The sequence below is a fragment of the Podarcis gaigeae genome (genome assembly GCF_964106915.1).
Source record: "Podarcis gaigeae genome assembly, chromosome: 4".
Lineage (NCBI taxonomy): Eukaryota > Metazoa > Chordata > Lepidosauria > Squamata > Lacertidae > Podarcis > Podarcis gaigeae.
The window spans coordinates 85,499,099-85,522,027 of NC_139677.1; the positions used below are offsets into that span (position 1 = coordinate 85,499,099).

The 22,929-nt window shown below is 40.9% G+C and overlaps 2 protein-coding genes across 5 annotated transcripts in view; both read right to left on the reverse strand.

Moving 5' to 3' along the window:
- Window positions 1-1,285: 1,285 nt before the first annotated feature.
- Window positions 1,286-14,588, reverse strand: ACAT1 (acetyl-CoA acetyltransferase 1). Of its 3 annotated transcripts, none has more exons than XM_083737050.1 (12): window positions 14,423-14,588; window positions 12,269-12,316; window positions 10,288-10,405; window positions 9,520-9,615; window positions 8,632-8,732; window positions 7,435-7,578; window positions 5,174-5,324; window positions 4,615-4,710; window positions 4,249-4,362; window positions 3,487-3,551; window positions 2,502-2,659; window positions 1,286-1,637 (listed from the first exon to the last, which is right to left on the reverse strand). In XM_083737050.1, the coding sequence occupies exons 1-12, from the start codon at window positions 14,456-14,458 to the stop codon at window positions 1,517-1,519; spliced, it is 1,248 nt and encodes a 415-aa protein (XP_083593176.1). In that variant the 5' UTR covers window positions 14,459-14,588; the 3' UTR covers window positions 1,286-1,516. The 3 variants fall into 3 exon arrangements, with proteins under 3 accessions (XP_083593176.1, XP_083593178.1, XP_083593177.1); XM_083737052.1 differs by having other exon boundaries at window positions 10,288-11,588; window positions 11,943-13,681; window positions 13,740-14,587; XM_083737051.1 differs by having other exon boundaries at window positions 12,269-13,681; window positions 13,740-14,567.
- Window positions 14,589-16,704: 2,116 nt separating this feature from the next.
- Window positions 16,705-22,929, reverse strand: part of CUL5 (cullin 5) — a 35,688-nt gene continuing 29,463 nt past the window's right edge. For both annotated transcript variants that reach the window (XM_083736510.1, XM_083736511.1), the window contains exons 18-19: window positions 22,268-22,391; window positions 16,705-20,694 (exon numbers count right to left, since the gene is read on the reverse strand). In XM_083736510.1, coding sequence (XP_083592636.1) covers window positions 20,500-20,694; window positions 22,268-22,391 — 319 coding nt within the window. In that variant the 3' untranslated portion in view covers window positions 16,705-20,499. The remainder of the gene's footprint in view (window positions 20,695-22,267; window positions 22,392-22,929) is intronic.

A 22,929-nucleotide genomic window follows, 5' to 3' on the forward strand; every position in this document is an offset into this window, starting at 1 on the left:
GGGGGGAATCTGTTGTCTCCTTTTTCTGGTACAGCTCCTCAGGAGGACAGGATCCATGTGGATCCGTGCTTTGTAACCACGTTTTAAGTGGGGAGGGAAGGAAAAACACAGAAGGGACAAGGAGCACGAGAGGGGTGTGCGGAGAAGCAGCTGGCTAACAGTGCAGGAGAGGGGTTTAACGGGAGGGAGGAAAGGAAGGCAAAAGTTTTCCCCCACCCACCCACCGAAGCCAGCCAGCCCTCCCTCCCTCCCTCCCCCCCTCTCCCACCTGCATGTTTTCCAGCTGCCTGTGAGTCCCTAGAATGCTGGACGCAGCAGCACTGGAGCACGGAGAGGAGGAGGTGGTGGTGGCTGTCGGCTGCGCTCCTAGACTACGGAACCTGAGCCGGTTGGGCTGGAGCCTGCACGCAGTGTGACTTTCCTTTCCCCTCTGCTTGCCATGAGGGCAGGGGATTTCCCTGCTCTTTGTTGCGTTTGAGCAAACACAGCAACCAAAAACAGAAGAGGGTGGGCAGTAAGACCCTGAGGCAGAATGCAGGAAAGCAGCAGCTTCCTCTCTCCAGCCTTCCCGCCTCCGCGCAATCTGATTTTTGCCCCTGCACTCGGGCCAGTCGGCTCCAGGGACCACACATTCTCTCAATAACACGCACAGACATTTCCCCTTACTTTTTAGGGGAAAATGTGTGTGTTATAGAGAGAAAAATACGGTATCTTGTTCCCCAACCCTTTGCAGATTTGGAAGGATGTGCAAACAACTGTTCATGCTATGCTAGATCTCACCCCAGCTTTTGAAAGTTACTTCAAGTATACTTTCTAAATTGTCAATTTAAGTAGACCAACTTGCTGCTTTTGCTGTCATCCTTTGTAGAACCAACTAGTAACTAGTAGTATCAGCTTTTGAATACAGCAACCCAGTCCTCACATGCCATTAAGAGCCCTCTGTGAATTCATATTAGAGCTATGCTGGGAGAAACCACACCAGAGAGATAGCATACTATAGCAGGGGTAGGTAACTTTCAGCCGATGGGCATAGTTACCAGCTGCTAGGCTATATCCACCTGACAATATATATGGTAGGGGGCAGGTAAAGGAGGGGCTTGAACAAGGGCTGTGCAGGCCCTGTCTTATCCAAGCCAAAAGACACAAAAACTTCTTTCATGACTTGGAGGACTGCACGTTCCCTAGGGCACAGGGAAATAGTCTGAATGCCAAGGTAAGTGTGAGCAGGGATTTGTGACAGCCATTTTTTAAAAAAATTATAAAACATAATGAAACTTCCACAGTAGCCAGCCACTATACTTAGTCTTTATTGTCTTTGATTGAAGTTTAACCCACATTTTATAGCCCCTATGGTATAAAAAAACCACTTGCACTGGATATATAGTAAAAAAAAAATTAGTTGTGTTTTTTTAAAAACAATGATAGACTGAGCTTGGGCAGGGGAGTCTGCGCTGCAATTCCATAAATAGTTGTAACAGCCATTTGACAGTTGAGCCTTAAGGCTTGCCATTCGAGTCTACAGTTTCTGGATTAGTATCGCAGATGCGCCTCCACCTCCATTACAGATTCCAGCAAGGCCATACTCTCCTTGCTTCAATGCATGAGCCATGTGAACAACAATTCTTGCTCCAGACATCCTAAAACAGAAAAAGCACCCTAGTTAAGTTTTGAGTTCTATAGATTGGCAAAAATGTTAGCGCTTAACCTCATTAATCAGCTTTTCAGCCCATGCCTTAGAATCAGCATAGTGCTAAATAATATCTAGCTGAAGCATAAGAGTAGTACTAGAGGTAAGTAGTTTGTGACAGACCTGTCTCATGCATGTGCTAATCTATGACAACCACGCACCACTGAGCATCCTGGAGGATGAGTTAGGATGAAACTATGCCAAGAGGGAAGGGAGGCAAGAGATGTGGGAAAAGAGGACGTGGGAATGGAATCAATAGGGAAGAAGTATCCAAAATAAACTTTTCTATGGGTCTGTCTAATGCAGAACTGGCCAGCTTAGCAACAACTCTTCATTGTCTTAGGTCTTTCCCAGCCGCCCTGTTCCCAAACTAGATGAACTGATCTGTGGTCCCAAGACTCTGAGACAACTTTTTCAGTTATCATGGTTGAGATTTTCCACTACCAAACACAATAAATGTTAAGGAGGGTGTTGATGGTTTGAAGTTGGATTTTTTACAGGGCTAATACTTCCTCTGCACCATTGCATAATCTTATTTCCTAGTGGATTATGAAGCAGGGCACTTAGAATATTGCAAACTATTAATAATTTTAGTTTAAATAAGAGTAGGCATGTTTAAAAGTACCAAGAGCAAGCACTTAAAATGCACCATGTCAAGTAAATTTACACATCAGAACTAGGAATGCTTTCTGCCTTCTTACATTTAAATACTGTTACCGAAGCTATAATAACTAACTATTTGCCTTTGCTGTGGAGGGGAGGGTCAGATACAAATTTCTTCTTGTTGTGCAAACAAATGTATTACTTCACTTACCCAATTGGATGTCCCAAAGAGACTGCTCCTCCATGAATGTTCACCTTTTGCGGATCAACATCTAGCATTTTAATGTTGGCTAGGACAACAACACTGAATGCTTCATTAATTTCCCACATTTTAATATCTTCCTTTTTTAGACCTGTCTGATTAAGTATCTGAAAAAAGACAGAAACACATAGATAAAAGATAATATTTATCACCAACAGGGTCTGATGGTTCTTCCCCTTCTGTTTTAATTGAGATATAAAATGGGTCACTGGCACAATTGGGACTGTAGTTCAAGAGACATCCAACCATAAAGATAAACATTTCAACTGACTTGAAGCCACAAGTCATGTGAAAAAAAATTCTAACAATTACTACTGCCTACAGCAGTCAGGATTCAAGCAAACTTTCTCTAGAAAAAAATAAGCCCAGTCCCTGTATTACGAAATCCATGTGTACCAGTTTCTGATCAAATCTAAGGTCTGAGATACTTCAGAATTCAGTATTAACAAATTAAATAGTTCAGTGTTTCACAATGCTAAAATACCAGCATTAACCTAAGAGTGAAATGTAGATTTCAAGCAATAAAGCAACTGGAGTAACACCTATTTAATTGTCTACTTAAATTACTTACAGTGCTGCTGAGAAATGTCAGCTAACATTTATGTTTTACTCAAATATATTTTGCTTTTCAGGTCCATTTTAAAAAACCACTTTGTTATCAGTAGGTAGTGAACACCAAAACGGAAAATAAAAGTACAAAGGCCAACAGAAATAAAAACCTAATGAGAAGATTCAGAGGCAAGTTGCATTATGATTTTGGCAGAAGTTTTCTAAGAAACCTTCCATGTTTGATTGGCATTAAGTCTTATTATCCAATATTCTGAATACTTCTGAAGTATAAGTATTACTGTTTGACGTACTGTGATAAATATGAGAGAGCCTGCCTTGAGGAAGATTTTAATTTGAAGGTAGGGGAATGCTATAAAATGATTACCTTAGGAACTGCATGTGCTGGTGCAATTGGAAAGTCAATAGGATCAACAGCAGCATCTGCAAAACCTGCAAAAGAGCAAATGTGAAGCAGAAAGGGAAAATGTCATTATTGGTATACATAGCAGCATTTAGAGTACCTGCAATAGTTGCTTACAGCCTCTGGCAAAATTCAGGATATTATTGCTTTTAAAAGATGTAAGCATGGCAGTGTTAGAGGAACAGCTGTGACATCCCAAAGGCCCCTGAATTCTCTCGAGTTTGACAAATTGTCAAGCTATGACTGCACCATTCAGTTAAAAAGCAGTCCTTTCAACCTAACCCGCTGATAAAAGGCAAAGTAAAACAAAGGGCGGGTGGCGCTATGGGTTAAACCACAGAGCCTAGGACTTGCCGATCAGGAGGTTAGCAGTTCGAATCCCCGCAACGGGGTGAGCTCCCACTTGGTCCCAGCTCCTGCCCACATAGCAGTTCGAAAGCACGTCGAAGTGCAAGTAGCGGGAAGTACCTTCCCAGCGGGAAGGTAAACAGCATTTCCGTGCGCTGCTCTGGTTCGCCAGAAGCGGCTTAGTCATGCTGGCCACATGACCCGGAAGCTCCCTTGGCCAATAAAGTGAGATGAGCGCTGCAACCCCAGAGTCTGTCACAACTGGACCTAATGGTCAGGGGTCCCTTTACCTTACCTAAAACAAAGTCAGTCTAACCCATTATCTGTCAGGATCAAGCATTTCTCAACATTTCACTAGAAAGTCAAGAAGATTCTTACCTACTATTTTAGCCAATGGTTTAGCATTCAGCCTTTTGGCTGCTTCTGAAGTCATCAGTACTAATGCAGCTGCTCCATCATTCAATGTACTGGCATTGGCAGCAGTTACTGTTCCTGAAAGAGGCAGCAATGTGAATATAGTGCATTCCTCAGTAACATCCTAAATTCCAGCCTACATCAATCCATATTCAAAACACTGGCTACACAACATACAGCAACTCAAATTCAACAAGGCTGGCATTATATCAAAACACACATCCATATAAACCATTTCACCGAAGGAAGTGCAGGTATGTTTAAATAAAAAATGCAATCTGGCCAGCTTTTACTACATTAAAAACCAGGCATCACTTTTTCCGAGCTTACCATTTTCTTTCTGAAAAACGGCCTTCAGTTTTGGAACTTTACTGAAATCAACACGCTTGTACTCCTCGTCTTCTTTAATCTCTGTGTCTGGTTTCCCTAAAGTAAGACTTTATTTAGTTAAACAATTTCAGACTTCTTTGTGGCTAGACAGCTGGCACTCCCTAATTTCACAAGGAACAGCAGAACATGCAAAGGCTGCAGTTAAGCATGCTTCAAATCATTGTCTCATTTCTTGCTCCATCACTGCCCTAAGCCTCCTGTGAAAGTGAAGAAAGGCAGATAGGCTTCCCAGCAGGCCACAAACTTTTTTTTTTGGGGGGGGGGGACAGAAAGAAAACTCAAACCTCAGCTTGGAAGATCAAAAAACACAAAAAGCTTAATATGGGGATAGGGGTGTAAACAGAAATGGTCTCTATTTCAGCAAAAAGAAAATATGTTCAGTCTTCATTTCATAGACAAGTTACGTTTGCCAGAATGCATACAACATTTTATACCATTTCTGTACATAGTTTATCACAAAACAGAAGGTGGGGAGGTATTATATATGAAATTATACTACCTTTCTGAGAAATAGTAACTGGGACAATTTCATTTGCAAAAACTCCCGACTCCCAACCTTCCTTGCTTTTGGTGTAAGATTTTATGGCATAGGCGTCTTGATCTTCCCGTGATATAGTAAACTTCTTTGCAGTATTCTCTGCGCAATTACCCTGGGGAGGCAGACAGGAAATCACTGAAAGTCATTTTAAAAACTGGACAGGTTTGTGTAGATCAGCTGTGCCATCGCCAAAATCCCCACTTTTGAGTTTAATGGACTCAAGTATGAATGAATAAATTTAAACCAACTGAAATGAAACTGCCCATTTCATTTGTGACTCTGTTAGACATTGAGAACAAACAAAAAACCATGCAACTCACAAGCTTCTTGGTTTGTTTGCTGCCTGAAACAATCTGTGCTAGCTTTTCCAATGAAACAGCATGAAGCAAGGCCGTTTGTGGTTTCTGAGTGTTAAGCAAAGGTCATGGGATAACTAGGGATGGGGGAGAAATTTGATTCTATTCACATTTAAAGGTGAACCTACCATTGCGCTAAATGGAACTTACTTCCAAGTAGGGCTGCAGCCTAAGTGACATAACTGTTCAGGGCTGCAGCCTTAGGAAACTGATCAAATCATTTTGCATGTACATGTGGAGATTCCTGTATCATCCTGTTTTCCCCGACTTCACACTCTGAATGCAAATGAAACACCAGAGATGGACCAGATCATCTCTTAATTTACTTAGACTGCCAGCCTGAACACACCACAGTGCCAATCGCACTAAATTCAACAGCATTGCTGAAATCCTAGGCATAAGATTTTGGTATGTATTCACAAATTCTGAATCCCATTAGATTCAGTAGCGTCGTCTCCAGACTATTGGTAGTTTACAAAAGGGTATTCAACTGCTTACCGGGAAGTTTAGGTTTGAACAACTGAAGTGGATTAAATCTGCTTAAATCTTTTTTTAAAAAAAGAAATAGACCTGAATGAATTTATCATTTCGGTCACAGACTAGTTCCAGTCCACATACAATATCAAGGAAGTCATAAAACAGATAGGGATACATTTGAATTTGCAATTAGGTATAACAGGGACAATACAGTTACAGCAACAGTTAAAATATATATAAATTAAAACTTAGTCACTAAAATATAACCTAAAATTATCATTTAAGGCCTTAATCATTATGATAGCACAGTTTGTTCCCTACGTTTTATGGCAATCACACAGAATTTGGCTACCCTTAATGTGATCTCAGGATTCCTGTCCTCTACCAGGGATTTTAGATTTTGAAGTTCGGATTCATTTGGAGATTTTTGCATAGCAGGGGTAATATATACCGAGCGTATTTCCCCGTAGAAATGGCAGTGTAACAAGGCATGAGATGGACTCAAGTAAGTTTGAAACAGGAATGTAGTCCTGATTTCCCAACAGTTCGCTGCTCATGGCTCAGGGTTCCCATACCTTATATTCAGCAACTGAACTACGTAAGCAGACTTTTATATGTGTGTAATTTTTACCACAAACAGTCACAGAATGTTTAAGGCTGTTAATACTAGCTGTTATCAAATACTAATTTGGGGGTGGGGTGGGTGAACTTGGAAAAAAACCTCTAGATTCCTCTCTGGGTCAAAGTTCTCGACCTTTCAGATAACCTTCACAAGATTGTAAACTCTGTCCAGAATCCTATGGTCTGTATGGACTAGATAAGCTTGTACAGTCAGCGTTTTATCCAGAATCTCCTAGCAACAGTTTCTAGCTGATCAAAAGCAGTTCACCTATTGAGCATTTTTAAGTTTTGCCCAAGGTGGTTGAGCAAAAATAAAGTGGACATTTCTGAGCCATTTCTGAGGGAAAAAATGGCTTGATAACACTGTCAGCATGGGCTGCCATAAGTCTGGATTTTCCAGGACATTTCGCCGGAAAATTCTATGAACAAAACCCTAATATTGTGCAATTGCACACACAGTGTTTTCAGTTCCTTTCCTTTCTCAGTTGCAGATATCTTATAGATTGGGTGGAGACTTTTATTTTTTATTTTTATTTTGCATATCCATGAGTTCACTATCCAGGGACAGATGGTGTTTAAACAAATAAAAGATCTCCTGGAATGGCCATTGCATTGGTGGCAGGGGTAGCTCCTAAACTCAACAATTGTAGGCTTTTGATCAGGAAAGTATCTGAACATCCTATTTGCCAAGAGAACTTTTAAAAAAAACAACAGAACAACAAAAATAGGCTGCCACGAAACTTGCAAGACATTAAAAGCTGTATTTACCATGTGAATTTTGTTGTAAACATCTGTCAAGCCATCTTTTACAATCAAGTCTTCAAGCTTTACTCCTCCATAAGGCGTTGCTCCTCTGACCATTGTGTAGGGTACATTAGACATGCTCTCCATTCCACCAGCTACCATCACGTCCTGTTTCAACAAATTATATACAGCTTTTTCCAAATTACAAGGAGGATGAAAACAAAATACTGAAGAGTGCAATACTACTGTCCCTGGGAAGGCCTAGGATACAGCAAATTTCCCCCTCTCTCAACAGAATCTCCATTCTCCCAGAACGCCCCCCCCCCCAAAAAAGGGGGGAAATATGCCAGGCCCGGAGTTGGCATACTGATTTTCCTGCCCACTATGACCTCTGCAAGAAAAATAAAAACCCTGAAAAAGGTTCCTTCATCTTTCACTTTCTCTCCCACACCTTTGAATTGCTTGGCTCAGATCTAAATGATGTTTTGAGTCTCCCATTAGGCAAAACGTTGCAATGCAATTCGTCATACAATCAAAAGGGTACATACACAATAACAAACACTGGAATGGGAAACCTGTAGCCCTTCAAATATTGTTGGACTACAACTCCCATCATTCCTGACCACTGGCCATGCTGCCTGGGCTACTGGGAATTTTAGTCTGACATAATCTGGAGGGCCATGGAGTCTCCTTTCCTTTGAGGGTTTTTTTTTAATATATTGAATAACAAGCAGTGTATACATTTTATTAAATAAATAAATAAAATAATTTATAAAAATCCTCAGATAGTCACACAGCGTTATTACTTTTCCACCCACTGGTTATGCTAATCTTCATGTTGCATATCCTTTTGATGTCCCCCCCAAAATTGTGTAGATTTAATATAAAATGTTAATAGTTTGTATTGGGAGAGAATGGAAGAGTGTGCCTTCGGGGCTGAAGTCAAACTGTTGGAAAGTTACAGGAAATAACATAGACAAGTCAGATACTGAAGCCATACCAGCACAACAATCAAAGCAGTGTGGTTTGGTACAGTTGGCAAGAAATCTCTCTGACACACTTCCTTTTTAAAGGAAGAAGATCTTGCAAGAGCAGAAACTCTCAGAGGCATACAAAAGGATTCCAGCAAATTTGCTCTTATAAACAGTTGCTTTTAGCCTATTTAAGAGATTATACATTTCCACGTATTTACAAGTCTTCTGAATATACTGACTCTCCTACCTGGCTCCCACATGCCAGACTCTGTGCTGCCAGCATAATAGATTTCATTCCAGAGGCACAAACTTTGTTGACAGTCGTGCAAGGAGTAGAAACTGGTAAACCTGAGCCAAGTTAAAATAAAAATAAACTTCAAAGAATTGTCAGCCAGCTGCATATATGGAATATATCAAGTTGCTTTAATCAATTAAAATGGAACTCATGCCAAAGAATCCCACTGACTTCCTGATACCATGTGTTTTTCAGACCAGTAGTGTCCTCTCATACTAGTCTCAGTTCTATAAAATGAAAGACCATTCCTGACATCTCCGGTAGTTCCTTCCATTCATAACATTTTATCTTTGGGATTCAACCCTTTGACTTCACCACATCAGAAAACTAGCAGCGTGTTATTAGGCAACATATTACCTCCCCACCACAATATATGCTAAGGACTCTAGGCTGAAGTGAAAGTACAGAAGGAGAAAAAGAAGAAAAGGTAACTCAAAAAATGTTCCAGTTCTGATTATGGCAGTTTGAAGAAAACAGAAGGCCGATTCAGATTAAAATTCAAACTCAGATTAATTTGTTGAGTATTATGTGAATCATACTTCTCAGTTATTTACCTGTTTTATAATTTAGCGGTGAATCTTACTCATTGAGGGTTGTATCCAATGTCATCTCTGTGCTAGTGAAAAAGGCTTCACCTTCTCCCTCACTGTAGCTCCCTGCACACCCTCAGAATCTACTCTAGAGGTTTGGGAGACCCACTGGACCTGATTCAGGGGGCTCTGAAGGAGCTGTGGGTGTGGGGAGAAGAAGTCCCACTGCATGAAAGGAAATCTACTCATGCCTTGTTGGATTTACGACTTGTGCCCTAAGAAGTCATGAGCCATAAAACAGTTTTGGTACCTGCACCAAGGGTCGCTTGTCTTGCAGGAGCTTGTCCTTGTCCAGCCTGAATAACATTGCCCATGTAGACTTCTTTCACTTCTTGTGCAGGGATACCTAATGGCAAAAATCAGAGAAGGCATTTTCCAAGCATAAAGTGTTAATATGCTCATAGAATGAGAGAGAAAAGAAACATCTGGGTAAGAAGAATGAAATAGATGCTGAAGCTGCCACTTCGCTTTTGTTTATGGACAAAACTGAGGAGCAAAGTTAAGTCCTTAAAAAGCTCATCTAGATTGCAGCTCTCCCTGCTTTTAGCTCAGAACTTCTACGCAAAACCACTTGTGAAGTGGTGCAGAGCAGGTACTTTTTTGCAAGCTTAGCACAATGTTTGCTGTACAAATTTGATCACCATTGCTTTAGTCCCTGGCACAGGTTTGCAATAAAACATCCTTGAACCATGTCAGAACTGAGAATAAACCAGGGGAGAGGGTAGCAGAGTAATGACAAGAGGACCAATAATTGCTCAAAAGCAGACCGAGTGTGACATGCTTTAAAAAGGATGATGTACTTTACAGATACACCTTAGGCACATGCATTTCTTTAAAGAGCAGCATGAATACTTAGTGGCTAACTTGTTCCAGCATAATAGCAAAGTGGCAAGGGGTGATTACAACAAACACTAGCTGCTATTTAACCTGGATCAGAATAGATGGTGAATATTTTCCGAACAATCCATCACCATCCCACCCTGTTCCACAAAACCTTCTGAAGAGAGTCTGGACTTACCTGCTCTTTCAATTGCGCCTTTAATTGCAATGGAACCAAGTTTAGTGGCTGGCTGTGATGAAAGGGATCCTTGGAAAGAGCCAATGGGTGTCCGGACAGCACTTACAATTACTACTTCCTAACAAACAAAACCATTGCAACGATTATGAGTTACCCACAGAAAGGTATATTCTCAAGTCTTAAGTTCTGTTTTAATTAGTAAGGTGAGACTTAGCAGTTATCAAAGTGTATGCTCCAGAAACATCTGGTTACTCCTGTATGATGGGTTGTGTAGTGGTTAGAGTATCAGACTAGGACCTGGGAGACCAGGGTTCTAGTCCCCTTAACCATGAAACTTGATGGGTGAACTTGGGCCACAGTCTCTCAGCCTAACCTACTCCACAGGGTTATTGCAAGGATGAAACTGACGGAGAACCACCTTGAACTCCTTGGAGGAAAGCTAGGATATAAATGTATAAATAAATAAATAAATAAGTTAATTGGTATGTCTCTTTACTCAAAGATAATATGTTGCTATATCTTAGCAAGAAGGCTGTACAACTGCTGATAATTAAAGGAAATAAGACATACAGATGGGAGAACTTTCTACTTATTCTTTTTTTGCCAGGGAGTGAGTAGGTGGATCAGACAGCATGATAATAGAAATAATATTATCTAGTGCTGGAAAACATTGAGAGAGGGGGAAGCTACATTGCAGGTTCTGTAACAACCCATGTAGGCCAAATTATAGGCAGTCTACTTAGACAATTTCAAAAGAGAACACAAGTTATTTGCAGCAGTGAGACAACAAAATTTTATGGCATCCTAGAATCTATTTATTATGGCACACACTTTGACAACAACAACTTTTTGGATAGGAACCCACTTTATCAGATGCATGCAGCAAGGTAACCTTTTCAAGTATGCACATAGATAGACATGTATCATTCTTAGGGCCAGACTAGGTAGGATGCTGAATGCACTGCTTTTTAATTCCTAATCGAAGTGTGGAATGGTAGAGTGTTTTGTCAGGCTGTGGTGTGCAGCAAATCCAATTTAACCCTTAGCCTCTAGGCCAGAGCTTTCCAAACTATATGTAGAGACATGTTAGTGTGTCAGCTGCAGTGTGTAGGTGTGTCGCACGAATGCTGGGAAGGGGTTAGTTTAACCTCTGGTTTGCTAGTAAAACTGAATTACTGTGTTGTGAAATGATACATGTCTAAAAAGTGTGTCACCAACATGAAGTTCGGAAAACTCTGCCCTAGGCTGTGGTCCCAGTGAAAATTCTCCTCCCTTGGCCACTATCAGCCCCATCAGGAGAGCTTACATTGGTACCAATAAAAAGGTAAAGGTAAAGGTACCCCTGCCCGTACGGGCCAGTCTTGACAGACTCTGGGGTTGTGCGCCCATCTCACTCAAGAGGCCAGGGGCCAGCGCTGCCCGGAGACACTTCCGGGTCACGTGGCCAGCGTGACAAAGCTGCATCTGGCGAGCCAGAGCCGCACACGGAAACGCTGTTTACCTTCCCGCTGGTAAGCGGTCCCTATTTATCTACTTGCACCCGGAGGTGCTTTCGAACTGCTAGGTTGGCAGGCGCTGGGACCAAGCAGCGGGAGCGCACCCCGCCGCAGGGATTCGAACCGCCGACCTTTCGATCGGCAAGTCCTAGGCGCCACCTGTGTCCCACATTGGTACTAATAGTTCTTCCTAAAACGAAAATGCATCTATGTGGGCAAGGCATCTTTTGTCAGGACCACAGCAGATGAGGAACGAGTTAGAAAACCCTGCACACCATAGTCCTGGCAAAAATCCCCCCACCCCTAATATGTTTCATTTGCAATTTAAAACCAAAGGAACATCAGGAAGTGATATGTTTGGCATCACACCTAATCCATTTAATATATCTCAACTCGCTGCTGGAAAGAACATGGTCTTGTAGAGCTGGTCAAAGTATGGTATTGCCATCGCAAATACCTGAAGTCCTATTACAATTGATACTTACATTTAAGCCATGTTGTGATGAGTAGCCTCTGCTTGCATAAGTTAACATCTGAAAAAAGCGTTTATTTTTCAGTAAGTGTAAAAACATCTGGTTTACTGATTCAAAAATATTGTGTTTTTCCATTTAACATATTTTAAACAAGCTACTTAAATACACTTGTTTGCTTTTCTTAATACTTTGAAGCTTTAGAATTATTCTTATTTGCAGCAGCAGCAGCAGCATTTGCTACTCTTTGAAATACTTCCAGAAGTGAATAGGCAGAAAAGGGCAACAACTGTCATAACTTTGTGAAGAATTTTCAAGCAATATACCTTTACAAAAATCCTGATGCTTATAATAACTGTCAGTTACACAAGATTGCAATATTGTACAATCCCACTGGAAAACAAGTCAGTGATGCTGAGCTATGTTATTTGGTAATTTACCCTTTTGATCCTATAACCTTTAGCCCATTTAGGTTAACAAACTCTGACAGACACACAGCAGTTTTTAATCTCTGTTTTAGCCTCTTTATTTAGATAACTTTTGCCACAGTAAGCAGTCGCACATAAAGATGAGGATCCAGGTTTATTGTTTTTAGCAGCTTCCATGGGCGCTCCAGAGGAGTGCTGTTTTAAAAGGGGCCATTGCTCCTTGATACAAACATAACTTATGAATGATATTAGATGGATAAACACCATGAGACAACCACCATAGCAGCAGATTTTGAGCATCATTGAGGACAGCAGAATGGAAGGAAGGTTTTATCCAAAAAAGGCAAACTCCATCAGGAGGTTCTCCTGTAGATGACCCTTTTCACAGGAGATCTTCTGATGCACCATGTTCATTTGCAGAAAGAGGAAAGTAGATCTGCTGATTGGCTTTTTTGTTTCAAGCAACCAAGTATATTGGGCTGTCTCTGCTCCAAAGAGCTCCTTTACCTTTAAGAGGGGAACCACAGAGCAAGAATTAGGCCCTGCCTACAGATACAGTAGCATGTAAATTGCAGGTCTAGCTTCAGATTATTGGGGGTGCTGGGCAGGCTGTCTTCCGTGGGCCTCCCATCTCCAGCACCTGTGGCCACTTGAGTCCCCATACAATGATACTGCTGCAGTCATTAGCTTCTGCCTCCCACAAGTGAACTTGCAGAGTCTGCTTGTGCAAGGACTGGAGTTGTTGTTGCTGTTTAGTCATTTAGTCGTGTCCCACTCTTCCTGACCCCATGGAGCACACCAGGCACTCCTGTCTTCCACCGCCTCCCGCAGTTTGGTCAAACTTATGCTGGTAGTTTCGAGAACACTGTCCAACCACCTCATCTTCCGTTGTCCCTTCTCCTTGTGCCCTCCATCTTTCCCAACATCAGAGTCTTTTCCAGGGAGTCTTCTCTTCTCATGAGGTGGCCAAAGTATTGGAGCCTCAGCTTCAGGATCTGTCCTTCCAGTGAGCACTCAGGGCTGATTTCCTTCAGAATGTATGCGTTTGATCTTCTTGCAGTCCATGGGACTCTCAAGTGGGCGCTGGCAAATGTCCATGACCCTAGGTGCCAATGCCACCACAAAATAAAACCCTATTTTTTATTTAAAATGCAACAGTTAACAACATTAAAGGTTTCAAGCAGGCAGTCACGGGGGAAGTGATGTGACCTTGCAGCAGCTTGATTCCCACTACACTCTGTGTGTGTGTGTTAGCATTGAAAGGTAGCAAGAGTTTGGGAGTTTACCACTTCAGTATAGGAGAAGACAATCCCCTTTGGAACATTATCCACAGAGACACATCCTTAAAAAACATTTTTTTTTAAAAAAAGGGCAGCAAAACTCGGGGGCCACAACAATAAGATCAGCGTTTCTCAGGAAGGATTTATTAGGAGAGAGAAAATACAGGAGAGCGCTCGAACATGGCTCGCTCCATGCAAGCAAGACTCTGCCACCTCAGGTGGGCTCGTCCTGGCGCATGCACGCAGGCCGGGCCTAAGAGGCACGCGGCGCTGACGCAGGGAAGGACGAAGGGAGGCGGGGCTCGCCGCTTAGCCGGCTGTGCCTCAGGGGGGCTCAGCCGTCCCTGAGGGGAAGCGCGGAGGACAAAGGAAGGCGGCCGGGTCGTCCGTTAGGGGAAAGCGGGACCTCCATAACCAAACCCGCCCTCCCCCCGGGCCTGGCCTAGTTTTTCCCTCCTCACCCGAAGCGTCCTCGGCACCTGCCGCCCGCCCAACATCTTCGCTCTTGCGCCGGCCTCCGCAGCACCAGCAGTCGCCCTCAGAACCCCTTCAGCTGCCTCAGCAACGGACCTCCGAGGCAGCGCGAGAGCCGCCGCCGTCACCTTCAGAAGGGCACGCCCACCCCTTGACCTAGCCAATAGGAGCCCAAGGGCGGACCCGCCCTGCCCTCGATTCCTGTGCCTCCGGTCTGAGGAGGGGAGGGCGCGTCAAAGTTGGGATAAAATCCTATTGGAGCCTGAAGAGGCGTGGGCGTGGCTATTAGAGAGCAGTGCTATTGGCGAGGGAGGGGGCGTGGGAATTAATAAGCGGCGCTCATTGGACAAGGGGTAGAGGTTGGGGAAAGGACAAGAGACACACTATCCTTGATTCAGAGGGAGGGGCTTCGCAGTTCCCAGCATCAAAGTGAACCGCTTGAAGGACATTCCTTCCCCCAGAGAATTCTGGGCACTGTAGTTTGTTAAGGGCGCTGGGCATTGTAGCTCTGGGAAGAGTAAACTGCAGTGCCCAGAATTCTTTGAGGGAAAGAATGTGCTTCGAATGTGCTTTGAACACAGTAGGCAGGGATGTTGACAGTTTAGGTTGGGATGGAATTGTAGAATTGGAAGGGACCACAAGGGCCATCTAGTCCAACCCCCTGCAACACAAGAATCTTTTAGGCAGCGTGGGACTCAAACTCACAACCCTGAAATTAGGAGTCTCGTGCTTCACCAACTGAGCTACCTTGTTTGAAGAGGAAGCATTCACTATTGCTCCCCACTGCCATAAATGTGCAATGGCAAAACAAGTTCTCAGCAGAACATGCACACAAAAGAGGCACCAAACGAGAAAAGCAATTTACCGGTACACAAAGTTGCTTTGCTTACCACTCTCTCCCCCAACTAGTCTGGTGAAGAGTTCTGGGGAACATGCAAGCTTGCACACTATTTTGTGAACTTTTTTTGGCCTAAGAAAGGTATTGCTCTAATCTGGATTTTTACAATGTGACAGTAAAGTGACTTTCAGCCTTATCAGTATACAAGCATACTCTGATGCCCCAGTTTTAGGCATACTTATTTGGGACTTAAATCTCATTAAGTCAAAAACACACATCTCACACTGCCTTGGATACCATCGAATTCCTGTTTTGTTTTGGGGGGGAAAAGATGTTCAGGAGTGTCAGGACCAGCCTTCTGGACCCAGCCTAAAGGCTTTGTTTTAAAAAACACTGAAATGATCCAATGTTTTATCGACATTTGCTGCAATACAGAAAACAGAAGAATACACTGTGGACTCCAATGAGTCGTAGTACAGGCTGTAAAAGAAGATTAGGCAATAAAACCGAAGTTTTTGTAAACTCTTTTTATATGACAGGTGTGGAGCTATGTAAATGTTATTTTAGCAAACTTCCAAGAATATAATAATGGAACAGGATGAAAAACGGCTAACGACCACTTCATGCATAGTAAATCCCTTTGTAAAAGCACTTGTGTGTCATATATGCATCATCATGTAAAAAATGGCTGTGATCCAAAGAGCTACTGGTTAAAATAAACTGCTTAAAGGACAAGCCATACATCAGTCTTCCATGTCTTGGCAGACTACTGCCTCCAAGTGCCTCAACCACAGCTGGAATTTCTTTCATCTCTTAACATGAAAGGGATTTTTTTCTCAACTTTTAAGTGTTCAGTCTACTAGTGCTGTACTGCTCAAATTTCTGAAAAAATAAAATGTCATTGAGTGTCACCAGATCAATTACAAATCCAAACTGTCCATGGGACTGAAGGCAATATAACCAAGTACTAAAGCGACATTAATTGAGTAAGCAGCACTAAATAGCGGTGGGAAAGTATTGATTTTTAATAGCAATTTGCAATCCAAATCTTCTAGTTTAAAATTTCAATTACTTTGCCCTACTATAAGGTTTACATAGAGAGCTTGTACTAAAATGGTAGTAAACTTCTGTTATATAGAAAGAACAGATAATTAGGTGCTGTGGATTTGGATCAGATTATATTGCTGCACTGCTGTCTGGCAAGGCAGTTGTATGTGCCATGCATATAGCCAATACAAATGCATATCCCTCTAACAATGCTCAGACAGGTCCCTTGGAACCTATGTGATGTTAAATGCTGATAAAAACACTTATTCATACCTTGGACTAGCTTGGGTTTGGATTTCAAAACAACTGATGGTAGTCTAGGAACCCTAATAGACTGTGTTTCATTCCCATTTTCAAAAGGTTCTGAAGATAACACCAAAAATGTTTTGTGGTTTTTTATAATATTTTATATTACATTTTTATTTTGCAAGAAAATAAATTATACAACTTAAAAAATAAAATCCAAAAATTAAGCAGTACATCAAAATAGTTCAGCCGGACTGCCATACAAGAAGAAACTGCTACCAGTCAAAATTGTACAGCATTATTTCAGTATGTAGTGGCACACATTCAAAACTGTAAATAACCATATGTAGATGGATATTACAACCTAGGAAACTCATGTTTGCGCTGCACTCCAGGCTACATATAGTCTATTAAAACAGGAAAGCTCTTGTGTATTGTTTTATTTCACAAATATGACCTTGAATTTACAAAGATAGGATCCCAGCCAGTTCCATGAAAATAGAAAATAGTTTTGCGCTTAAGATACCAAATCTTTCCGTGAAGCTATCAAATATTTCTCTCAGCTGCATTTTTAAAATTTGTACCTTTTACAACGGATACTGTAATGCAAATAAATCCAAAGTATTCAACTACCCGGGCCATGTTACTTTCTTTCCCCCCAAAAGGGGGAAGCCACCACTCAAACTTAAGTTAAACTTCACTATGCTCCAACAACAGCTTTGAACAAATGAATAGGTAGAAAACAAGGGACACCAGTAGGATAAAGGGGGGAAATGGAAGACTTCAAAATTAAGTATGAGCCTTATATGTTGTGACAAAAGTTTTTGTTTTTTTTAACAACTATGTTTAAAATCAATGCAACCTACATTATTTTTCACATCTAGAGTATTACTTAATACAAACCACAATGGCAGTGCTTGTGGCAACATACATTTTTCAGAAGCAGCACCTCTTTATGCTAGGTCTTTGGAGAAAAATATCCAAAGCTAAAAATCAAGCTTTAAAAGTGCCATGTTGCCATATTGCAATGACTACTGATGATTCAGTTCATTCTTAGATTTGGATGTTTTCCTATTTCTCCATACATTTTTAAACCAGTTTGTTTCTCTTCCTGATAAGCTTTAGCCTTAAGGGCATCTTGGTGAAAAGTGTCCTGACAAGAGAACGCTAAATGTGATTCTGCAGCTGTTAAGGAAATTGCTGGTGTGATTTTTCAGATTCAGTGTTTTACATGACATCCTGATCCAATGTACACAAAAAGAAAAGAAAAAAACTGAACAAAGTTATAGGCACATTGTCCGTTGTAATTCCCCTGGTCCTAGAAACATTTAGGTACCTTGTGTAAGAAATAACCGTAAGAGATGGAGACGCAAGGGCACTGTGAATTTTGCTGCTATGTAAATGAGCAAGACAGACTCTCACTGGCAAGATCCAAACAGCCTCATGTGATCCTTAAAGTGCTTCTGCATGTGGATGGGTTTTCTGAGGTTTTTTCTTTTCCTTTTTTCTTTTTGGCAATTTTCCTTTTGAAGTACAGGCCACTGTACCGCACTCTTTTTAGGGAGAACAAGGGGCTGATGGGAGGGCTTTATGAATAGTCACAAATGAAGTCCATGGTGGTCATTTACATCCTAGCCACTAATTCCAAAGTTCTAAAGTAGTTGCACTGCTAGGAATAAAAATAGGGAAAGGAATATTTTTTGACAATCAGGCTGCTAGTGTCTGAACGATACCAAGAAATTAAATATGAAGTTTAAAGCTGGTTTTATATTTAATGTGTCATGCCTACTGCCTCCAATACAAATTAATGGGAAGCATACAATTCAAAAGCACTCTCATCAAAGTATTCAAGAAATATGTACAAATATTTTAAAAAATTACTTGCCCTTTTCTACCCATTTCCAAACCAACTTCCAAACCAAATGCAGTTTTAGAAACCCTGTAGCATGTAGACTTCTGGGGGATCAATTTTAGTTGTCTTTCCCTTTAACAAGGAGTGCTTGACAAGTATGTAAAACCTTTTTTAAAAATTCTCGCCCATAAAATTTTGATGCTCAAATTCAACAATTCTATGTTAACTTGGAAGTTAACTTTATGTCAACTCTATGTTAATTTTTAAAAAATATTATCCTCTGATCCACAATAAAAATGCACACATTAAGTGCAGAAAGTGAGGTTTTTAAATCACTGCCTGTTTTCACCTGCCACTTTTGCATTTCCATGCACATTTGTCAGTCTCTGCCATTCCAAAGCACATACAGTTCCCCACCCACACTGGTATGTTATTTATGATCACTTAAGGGCGTCAGTACCAACCTCTGCCTGTGGATGGGTAGACTACCTTTGGAGCCCCGTTATAGGTAAAATACAGCAACCATTTCCAATTTCACTCTGCCCACACAGCTATCTGTTACTATTTCACTTTGCAACCTGTAAGCATAATCACTAACTTTAAGAAGGAAAGACAATTGCTCTAGACTGCTAAAAGTTTAAAGGCCGTTTTGCAACATTGCTTTCCCCAGGCATAACCTTTAGGAATAGGGTATGGTAAAAGCTGAACTGGCGTTAGGTAATTCCCCCCCCACACACACACACTAGTAATGCTGAGGCAGGAAGCTCGACTCTTCATGGACATTTTAAAGCAGCTGGAGACTTGGCAGTTAACTCTGAAAATGACTAGCATCTTGCTGTGGTGTGGCAGTTCTCTTGCCCTCAGTAAAGCACTCTTTAGCCCTAAGCCTTAATGTGCATTGCTTTAAGTCTCTGGAAGATTTTTATCAAGGGAAAGGGGGGGATGTGCACATTCCATCAGTGGGGGCTCACTGAAACAAATGGAAGCCGGGTGGCAGCATTTTTTCCTTTTTTGTAGAACAGTCAGATTTATGACAATCTGTCAGCATATATATGTGGAGCTGGTCTAGGAGGTCAAAGAATTATCATATTCCACACAGTTGATCCCCCCACCCCCCGCCAGAGTAGAACTGTATTAAAAAAAAAAGTAACATTTAGAGATTTTCAAATAAATAATCAAGGAAGAAATATATAGGGATTGTCAAAATGTTAATTCCTATTTTGGATAAGTTGTGCACTGGCTATTTTTAATGCATTCAGATTTACGCAAGCATACTATATTAAATGTACAAAGAGATACACTTAATATTTCATTTTGTTTCACCATAAACAGATCCATCCATGAAACACAGTTCTTAAGGGTGAAGCCATAATCAAGAGAAAGCAACACCTCTTATTTTAAAAAGGAGGGGAATGAAGTCATCTGTCCAAGAAACAAATGTTTACCCAAGTTTTGTAAAGAAAAGTGACAAACAGGATATATCCTGCTTAACATCACTTGTGTCTCAGTATCCAAATTCAGTTATACTGAAGCACTTTGCTTGAGCCCAAAGATAAATATGTATCTTCAGCTGTGATGCTATTTGTGTCTTGCTCAAATATCGTACATAAAAATGGATCAAAAGGAGACTGTTGATCCGAAACACAAAGTGTGAACTGCTACATCTAGTCCTACTCGCTGCTTTCTTAAAAATGTGACAACCCTCAGTGCATGGGTTTTGAAGATTATTTTCCTTGTGCAAGGTACTGTTCATCTAGAAACCCCAAATCTGTTCTCTTCCAGGTGGGTACAATGGAAATCTAAAAAAATATCACAACGGGCTCTCAATGAATGCAAAGTTTCCCCACAAAAACAGCATGCTGTTAAAAACCTGTGCAACATGAAGGGAACGCCATCATGCTAGCTGAAAAAAAAAAAAGGTTGGCAAAACAAAGTCCTCTGGTAAGGTAAGGCAGGGATTTGAATATGTAATGCAAGTCAAACAAGTCCTTTCTCAGCACAGTTCATTTTCTTGTAGTTGTCTGCTCAAGGCATCTCCAATGCACATTTCCTTGGCATCTTCCAGTAAGAGAGTCTTCAAGCTATGCCATGTATATAAAAGTGTTGATATCTGATTCATCTCTTCTGATATATTTGTGTTCTATAAGCCATTCAATCTGCTCTTTTATCATTTTCTTCTGTGGCAAGAACATGTTCTTTAATATCTCTACTAGTTCAGTCTGAAGCTGAGCATTAGTAATTTTCTTCCTCATTTTCATTATTTGGATGATAGCCTCCTAAGCAAGGGAAAAAGGTAAGAAAAAGCACTTTGGGTGTCTGTTGTACAAGGTTAACAAACCAAATCTATTTAACTGGTTGACAGAGAAGACAGTCAATTTCACAAGCATCACTTCGTAAATCACAGAATTTTGAAGACTAGGGCTACCTATTATACTAACTGAAAAGAACAGCCAACTTAGCTTAAGACGCACCCCTCATTTTAGATCTGTACTTACCAGCTTAGTTGAATTCACATGGACTGCTTTAGCAACATCGTAAGCAATTATTTATTTGTTTACCTTTATCTATTTATATTTAAAAGCATTCCTAATGTTAAGCAAATATTTAAAAATCTCTTAAGCAGCATACAAATATACATAAATGATAATAACAACAAAACAATGTAACAGAGATCTTCAGATATTGCCTTCAGAGTTGCTAGACACATAGTCACAGCAACCAAGAGAGGAAAACATTTTGTACTAACACAAGACAAAGTTGCAACTATGCTGGTAAAAGTGAAGGTCAAACAAGGTTCTACCATTTTATTTTAATATCATAAAAGCCTATTGCTTTCGAAAACTGCAGGGGTATGAGTACTGGCAGAGGGCAGTTTGTGAGAATAACACTTAGCCTCTCTAAACTAACATATTACATATATGCATACTGGAGAGGATCGTGTAAGTTATGAATTTTCAGCTAAAAGATTTGGGACTAAGTTTGTCATTATTAAGCTGGCTCAGACATTCCTCCTGAAAGCTAAGTTCTTAGAACTTGTAGGGCATGGGGCTCAGCATCTCATGAATCTCATGTGAGCCAGGGGTTTGAAACTACCAACGTATGGTCAAACAGGACAGAAATTAATTAAACAAAGCACACACTTTGCCACTGGGCAGCAGTGGGTGCACATTCCCAAGGCCCTGGGACACAACACACATAGATTTCTGCTAGGGTGACTCTACAAATCAACCTGTTGTGTCAGTGTGGCACTACCAAGGTTACATAGTTTTAATGACACATTTAGGTATGAATGCTGACTTTGAAATTTCAGAAAGCATGGATGACACTCTTCCAAGCATATCTTGGAATGACAAGACCGTTTCCTTTTTATTTCTATTAAAACCAAAGTAGCTGAATTCTGCATCCCATATCACCATTTGTGTGCCAATGGGAACGCATAAAACACACAGTCCTAGTCATGATGGACCCGCAGCAATTTTGCAACTCAGTCCCTGTTCCTATGTTGTGAATAAGAAAATTTGCTTCTGTTCATGTTGCCCCTTGCGGCTTTGCACCTGTGTAGCCTGGTGCAAAGCAGATTTTCACCTGCCTGTATTGTGGAGCCCTTTTGATCACAAAGTCAGATAGTTAAACATGAATTTCCACATCCTACAGTGACAGATCTACTCTTCATTTAATTAGATAAACTGTAAAGGAAGGCAAAAACAAGCTGTCAGGTACTGAAGCACTTTAGACTTCAAGAGCATACAGAGAGATCATACTTGTAGTAGTGTAAAAAATAAATAAATCACAGAGTTGAACAGTTAGAAAACTGAATCAAAGCCAGAAGGTTATATAGGATTAACGTACCTGCGTCCGTAATATTCTTAACTGGACTATCCCTTCATTTTCCTCTTCTCGCATTCTCTCTGTAGTTAATTGAAGTCTACCAATTAGGTTTATCTTACCTCTCTTTTGAACTTTTGCATTTTTTCTGAAATAATAAAAAATGAGATGAAGCAAAATATATTGGATATGCAAGATGCTTTCACTGCTTAGTCCTAATCCAAAGAGACTCTCCAAGAATTCAGGCAAAGCTATTTCTGAGTGCTAATGCTCAAAAACCTTTATTATGATTAGGATTATCATCATTACAATTACCTGCCCTTCACCCTAAGATCACGGCAGGTGACAACAATTAAACCACAACACAAGTATTTAAATACAATCATTACACAATGCTAAGAACAATTCAAAACAAATTAAAAACTTACAAAAATATGGTGGGTCCTAAAAAGGTGCATCTCAAGTGTCAAAAACAAGGGTGAAAGGGTGCATTTAATTGGGGGCACTTGGGACTCAACCAAAGTGTTGTATTCTACCGCTATAAATACAGGTATCTCCCCACTTGCAGGTGTTCAACCCGTGCGTATACACATCAGCAAGATTAATTGTAACTTGCCAAAATGAATAATATTTATTACAAAATTCTGACCTCTACAAAAAGGACTTGGTTAAACATGTTTGCCAAG

Bases quoted from the DNA above. Each gene is read 5' to 3' on its own strand.
- ACAT1 (XM_083737051.1), bottom strand. From the start codon at position 12,391: ATGGAAAAACACAATATTTTTGAATCAGTAAACCAGATGTTTTTACAC. The intron at 10,406-12,268 runs GTAAGTATCAAT...TTTGTTTGTTAG, and splicing joins CATCACAACATGGCTTAAAT to GAAGTAGTAATTGTAAGTGC. The intron at 1,638-2,501 runs GTAAGTGAAGTA...TTTCTGTTTTAG, and splicing joins TCTTTGGGACATCCAATTGG to GATGTCTGGAGCAAGAATTG.